The sequence below is a fragment of the Camellia sinensis genome, chromosome 2 (assembly GCF_055761805.1).
Source record: "Camellia sinensis isolate YWXY chromosome 2, ASM5576180v1, whole genome shotgun sequence".
Taxonomy (NCBI): domain Eukaryota; kingdom Viridiplantae; phylum Streptophyta; class Magnoliopsida; order Ericales; family Theaceae; genus Camellia; species Camellia sinensis.
In genome coordinates, this window is record NC_138962.1 from 34,009,054 (window position 1) to 34,015,984 (window position 6,931).

General features: G+C 31.2%; 1 protein-coding gene across 1 annotated transcript; it reads left to right on the top strand.

The window, feature by feature from the left end:
* Window positions 1–1,703: 1,703 nt before the first annotated feature.
* LOC114321006 (gallate 1-beta-glucosyltransferase) lies at window positions 1,704–4,557 on the top strand. The gene is made up of 2 exons (XM_028268121.2): window positions 1,704–3,021; window positions 3,859–4,557. The coding sequence occupies exons 1-2, from the start codon at window positions 1,984–1,986 to the stop codon at window positions 4,282–4,284; spliced, it is 1,464 nt and encodes a 487-aa protein (XP_028123922.2). The 5' UTR covers window positions 1,704–1,983; the 3' UTR covers window positions 4,285–4,557.
* Window positions 4,558–6,931: the final 2,374 nt, after the last annotated feature.

Sequence of the window (6,931 nt, forward strand, 5' to 3'; positions counted from 1 at the left end):
TACATAACAAATAACTCATTTTATTAAATAAACCATTTAGTCAATTAATAGTTTTAATGATGTTAGAAATGTATTTTAATTAATAATTCAGATAATTTTATTGTTATATAGAAGGGTAATTAGATTTTTTTTCTATTAATTTTGTTAAATAAAAAATTATGATTAATGAGTATTTGTAATTTTTAAAAGCACATGAAGCAATTTATATTTTAAGCAAATTTTAAGGGAGTGTATTTGTATTTTAGCCAAATTTTTTATATTATGCACTCACTTTAGGGTCAATTTTTCATACTAAATTTTATGGTAAATAGCATTTTTCTTCTTATATAGTGTTACATGAAAATAAAATTATTTAAAAAAAACAAAGAAAAAAACATATAACTAGACGGGAGACATGGATTACGCAAATTTTTTTATTTTTTATTTCTTTACAATGATCTTGTTGCTGTGATAATTCAATTATTTAAAATCTTAAATTTCAAAATAAAATGACGCCGCTTTGAAATGTTAAGTTTAGAATAAAATAATATTGTTTTAATAATACTTTACTTTAGTTTTAAGCACAACATAATCAGTGTAGGAAAAGAATAACACTGTTACAAACACTGATGTGAGAAGAACAGATGCTACAAATTCAGTTATAAAATTTTTAATTCGTATACTTTTCCAAAAAGTATGGTGAAGAATCCAAATCTAGAGACGTGTGACCTAATCTAACATATGTAAAATGTCAGATAGGAGTCGGACTCCCACTACACTACAATTCAATGGATCCCAAAATTTTGTGTGCTGTGAAATACTTTCCGAATTTCTATTTTGATGGCGATCATAACGAAGACAAGTTGGTGCAAAACTTATCTTTTAAAAATTTACTAAATACTAAAAATATAATAATTCAATATATATATTTTTTTATATTTTTATGTATTTATTAATTTTTAAAAAAAAATTCATAATTTTTTTTTAGATACATCTAAGTAAGGTGCATCTTAAAAAAATATTTAAAATTTTAAAAATATTCACTAAAAAAATATAATACAAAAGTCACTTTTTGCGACGGCAAAAAATGCCGTCTCAAAAAAGCAGAGTATTTGCGACGGCACAATTTGCCGTCTCAAAAAATGACAGTATTACACTTTTTTTGACGACAAGTGTGCCGTCGTAAATAGTTCCGTCTGATAAACCCACTTTTCTTGTAGTGGCTTATCATTAATGTTGTTGACTCATCAAGCTAATGTAAACCATTTGTTAAAAAAAAAATTTAAAAAGAAAAAAAAAATTAATCCGTGTATTTGGTTTGAATTTTTTGAATTAAATTTTTTAAAAATTGAGTTTTTTGATTTTGGTGTTTTTAGTGAATATTTTTAAAATTTTAAGTATTTTTTTACTTTTTTAGATTCACCTTACTTAGATGTATCTAAAAAGTAAAAAATTTGTAAAAAAATATTTTTAAAAATTAATAAATACATAAAAATATAAAAAATATACTGAATTCTTGTTTTTTTTTTATATTTTTGGTATTTAGTGAATTTTTTAAAAAAAAAATTCAATTTTTTTATTTATTTTTTAGGTATATTTATGTTAAGTATGTTTAAAAATTAAAAAAATTACTCAAAATATTAAAAAAATTCAATAAAAATATAAAAAATAAAAAAATAAATTTTTTTAAAAAGTATTTTTAAAAAATTGGTAACCAAGCACACTTGTGGCCTCACACACACACCCTCTACACATACAAATTAAATCACTTCACATCACATATATCAGACCTCTCAACTTTGGTTCTCCCTTCCTAACCTAACTGTCAAGCAAACAAAAATGTTAGCTACCTGACATTCTATTTCCCACTTCCATCCTTACACTATTATAAGTTCTCACTGTCTTCCCCATCCAATTCATTATCACTCACTCTCTCTCTCTCTCTCTCTCATACACACTTTCTCTTTCTTTCTCATCTCTAAATTACTCAAAAACTAGTCTCCAATGGGCTCTGAATCACTTGTCCATGTCTTCCTAGTCTCCTTCCCGGGCCAAGGCCATGTCAACCCTCTTCTCCGCCTCGGGAAACGCCTCGCTTCCCGAGGACTCCTCGTCACCTTTTCAGCCCCAGAAAGCATCGGCAAAGATATGCGAAAAGCGAGTAACTGCACAGACGAGCCAACCCCGGTTGGAGATGGGTTTATAAGGTTTGAATTCTTTGAAGATGGTTGGGACGAGAACGAGCCGAGGCGACAAGACCTCGACCAGTACTTGCCCCAACTTGAATTAGTTGGAAAAGACCTACTTCCCAAAATGCTTCAGAAACATGCCGATCAAGATCGGCCTGTTTCTTGCCTAATCAACAACCCCTTCATTCCTTGGGTCTCCCACGTAGCGGAGACCCTCGGCCTCCCTAGCGCCATGCTATGGGTCCAATCTTGTGCTTGTTTCTCCGCTTATTATCATTACTACCATGGAATTGTCCCTTTTCCTAGTGAAGATAATATGGAGATTGATGTTCAACTTCCTTGCATGCCTCTTTTGAAGTACGATGAAGTTCCCAGTTTTTTATATCCAAACACTCCCTACCCTTTTTTAAGAAGGGCGATTCTCGGTCAGTACAAGAATTTATCTAAACCTTTCTGTATTTTGATGGATACTTTTCAAGAACTCGAACATGAAGTTATCGAATACATGTCCAAGATTAGTCCCATTAAGCCGGTGGGACCGTTGTTCAAGAACCCGAAAGCGCCTAACTCGAATGTCCGAGGGGATTTCATGAAAGCCGATAACTGTATGGAGTGGCTCGACTCGAAGCCGCCTGGTTCCGTTGTGTATATCAGCTTTGGGAGTGTTGTGTACTTGAAACAAGAGCACGTTGACGAGATTGCACATGGGATTTTGAGTTCTGGAGTTTCGTTTTTGTGGGTGATGAAGCCGCCCCATAAGGATGCTGGCTTGGAGTTGCTGGTTTTGCCGGAGGGGTTCTTGGAGAAGGCCGGTGATAAGGGGAGGGTCGTGCAGTGGAGCCCCCAAGAACAGGTATTTTTGTTAGTCTAGCAAAATAATAAATAAATACTAGTAAGGGGAATTATTAAATATTTTCTAAATATAACATATTTATATTCGAATTAATTATCATTTAATATATTCTTTATGTTTTTTAATCATCTAATATAATATTCTACCTACTTAATTTTTTCATTAATTATAATATTATGAAATATTACGTGCCTATATTTCAAGATTACTGAATAATTATTTAATATTAAATGCAAATATTATAAATAAAATTGAAAAGATAATAGTGATATAAAAAGAATTTAGCCGATAGGAACATTTGAGGAAGTCAAGATCTAAAATTATTATTATTATTTTTTAATGCCCTCGTGTAAGTAACTTGACATTTTATTCATCTGTTTAAACATTTATCATAGAAATCAAAAGTTTATAAATTAAAAATATTATTAGGTATGATTTTATTTCTTGTGTTCTTTATTAATAAAAAATTATACAAAAAAAATTACTATTAAGGACTGTAACTTCTAGGATTTGTGAGCTTTTTGTTTATTTTTCAAATTTGATTGGATTGATTTTTCTTTGCTGCACAAAGATTGTCACTCTCCTAAAACTGAAACACTGAAATAATTTTGGGATAACACTTAGTTTATACTAAATAATTAATTTAAATTAAAAAGAGAATAACTTAAATTTTTTTGAGTGGATCAAAACTAAAAGAGTAAGATATATATAATTTTGAAATCAAACTAATAACATTATTGAACATTAAAACGGTTTTACTTATTAATTCATATAATAAATATTAATTATGTATACTATTAATTTTATAATTAAATTGTAATGATAATTTTCTTATAGGTTTTGGTCCACCCGGCCGTCGCATGTTTCGTGACACACTGTGGGTGGAACTCGACTATGGAGTCATTGACTAGTGGAATGCCGGTGGTGGCGTTTCCACAGTGGGGCGATCAAGTGACCGATGCCAAGTACTTAGTGGATGTGTTTAAGGTTGGGATTAGGATGTGTAGGGGTGAGGCGGAGGATAGGGTGATTCCGAGGGAGGAGGTGGAGATGTGTTTGAGAGAGGCGACAAGCGGTCCAAAGGCAGCAGAGATGAAGGCGAACGCGTTGAAATGGAAGGAGACAGCGGAGGCAGCGGTGGCGGAGGGTGGCTCCTCCGACCGGAATATGCAAGCATTTGTGGATGAGGTGAGGAGGAGAAGTTTAGGTATTACTTCTAAGTCTACGACACCAGAAATTATCACAACTACTACTGTTGTTTAATGTTGTTTGGCTTTGTTGGATATGTGTCACCGGCATGGACACGTGTGGGACTGACACGTGTGGAAAATGGATTGGAGGATTTGGGTCTTATCCTTTTAGTGTGAAATCTGAAATAACTGGAATGCCCTTCATGAGAAGCATTCTGGATTTTTTTTCTTGTTACTAATGCCTTTCCTAGATATAAAAGCCTGTTTGTTTGGCTGGTTTTGCTGTTGATTTTGTTAATTTGTATTCTAATTTTCTTCTCTCAACTATTGTGTTTGTTAATTATAACTTTTTGGGCTATTGTGTTGGACCTTTTACCTTCCCTAAATTTCTTGACAAGAATAATCCTAAATGCTACATATATAAAAATAGATCACAGAAAAATATATATATAATATACTGTGCAGTTGAAATTCACCTGCGTCATTCTTTAAAAAAAAAAATTAAATGTTATTTCACCTAGGCCACAAAAATATATATATACATATATAATATATTGTGCAGTTGCAATTTCGGTATTCTGTTTTTGAGGTGGAGAGTTTTGGACATATCATTATCACGTGCAGAAAATTGTATCAGTACAATTATCGATATAATAATAATATTTTATATACTATAATAAATGTGATAAAATATTCTTCATTGTCTTTGTACTACTAAAAAAAATGACTTTTTACTATCATATAATTCGCGATCACTTAATTATACATCACAAATAGTCAATTTATTCTCTATTTTCTTTTATATATTTTTTCCTAATCCTTATATTTGCGCTAGTCCCTTCACAAACATTAATCGTTCTCTCTCTCCCTCTCAATATGAATTTCTCGGACCGCTTAATCTTGTTCTCTATCCCTCAATCTCACATACTCTATCTCTCTTACTCGTGCTCTCTCTCCTCGATGTTTTTCTCAGATCAGCACCCCTGCTATGTCGATATCCTTCATCCTCCTTAAGTAAACACACTTGTATATGTACCTCAATGGTGTTTTGGGTACATAGTAAAAAGTCAACTTTTTGATTTTTTTAGCCTTTTTGGCCAAAAAAAAGCCACAAAAAATTAACTTTTTTAACACAAAAAAGCAAAAAAGTCACAAAAAAGTAAGCTTTTTACCAACTTCCCAAAATATCACATTATGTGTTTGTGAATTTCAATGTTTGAAATTGAATTTATTCTATTGAGGTCTGAGCAAGAATTGAAGTAGCCGTCCTCAACTTACTCAAGATCTTGAACTCTTCGACTCTAGTTTGCAATTTTGCTTCAAATCTCTACTCTCGAAATGTGTATATATGTGTGTTTGTTAAGCATTGAGCAAGAATTGAAGTAGCCGTCCTCAACTTACTCAAGATCTTGAACTCTTCGACTCTAGTTTGCAATTTTGCTTCAAATCTCTACTCTCGAAATGTGTATATATGTGTGTTTGTTAAGCATTGAGTCACTGTTGATTTTAAGTAGATGAATTTTAAGATTTTTGAGTATGTTACAAATTGATAGAAGATGGAGTAATAGCAGAGTGAGTTAGGATTTGTTGATTGATGTTTCGTGAATTTTTTTCGCTCATTCATTTTGCACAAGGTCTTTGATGAGAGTTAACACCGCTCAATCCTTCATCAGAGGTAATAATAGGATCATCATCATCTCTCTTTCTCATTTGCCTTTTTAATCTTATATTTTTTAAAAATTTCCACACTCACTCATACAGATACAAACAAAGGCTTCCTTTGCTTCTCTCAAAAATTAGAATTTGTAATTTTTTACTCGGTTTAATTTGCAATTTTCATTTAATTTTATATTCATTTAGTTCACTAATGCCGGTATCCTTCAATTTAATTTTGGCCATTCCATTTTTGTTTCTTTTCTTCAATTTAGTATGAATTAGGCCTCTTTGTGTGTTTGGTTATCTTGAATTAGTGCTTTGCTTTGTGTTTTAGATATCTAATTAGAATCTTTTATTTGTGTTTTGATCATATTTAATGTTCTTTTTTTAGTGTGATTTGATTGGCAGAGGAGAATGGGATCTCTTATACACCTGACCAAATTGGGGCTTATAAGATGTTTATCATGCTCTTTTCCATGTTACAGATTATTTTTGGATACCTTTTGATTTATATATATATATATATATTAATTATATATGAGCAAATGATGATTTATATAATATGTTTGTGTCAATGCTCTGGTTTTTTTTTTTTTATTATTTATTATCATATAACAAATATTCGCCCTTATTCAATTGTGAGTAATAACAAATATTGACCTATAAAGTGGATTGCTTAATGTAGTGATGTTTGGCTCCTAGGAGTGTTTATGGCCAAAATATGCTTAATATATATATATATATATATATTTATATTTATATATATTTATAAATTTTTTAAGTCCATGCTTGTGCACAATGGGAGCAACTCACATTCTTTTGAATGGGAAATAATATATCCTATAAAACATATAAAAAAAATGTAGCTTTAGACCTTGACTTATTTCAAGGGTTTTAAATCACCCATAAAACTACTAATGTCCGTATAAAGTCTAATGAGACTTTCATAAGCAGAGAATGCCTTTCTTCTAGGCAGAACTTTTGTCTTGTTTGAACAATTGAACATGGCACTTATGTATAATGACATCCTATTCCTCTTAATAAGATTTCATTCCGGATTCTTC

Coding starts and splice junctions, on each gene's coding strand:
- LOC114321006 (XM_028268121.2), top strand. CDS start 1,984: ATGGGCTCTGAATCACTTGTCCATGTCTTCCTAGTCTCCTTCCCGGGC. Junction 3,022..3,858: donor AGTGGAGCCCCCAAGAACAG/GTATTTTTGTTA, acceptor ATTTTCTTATAG/GTTTTGGTCCACCCGGCCGT.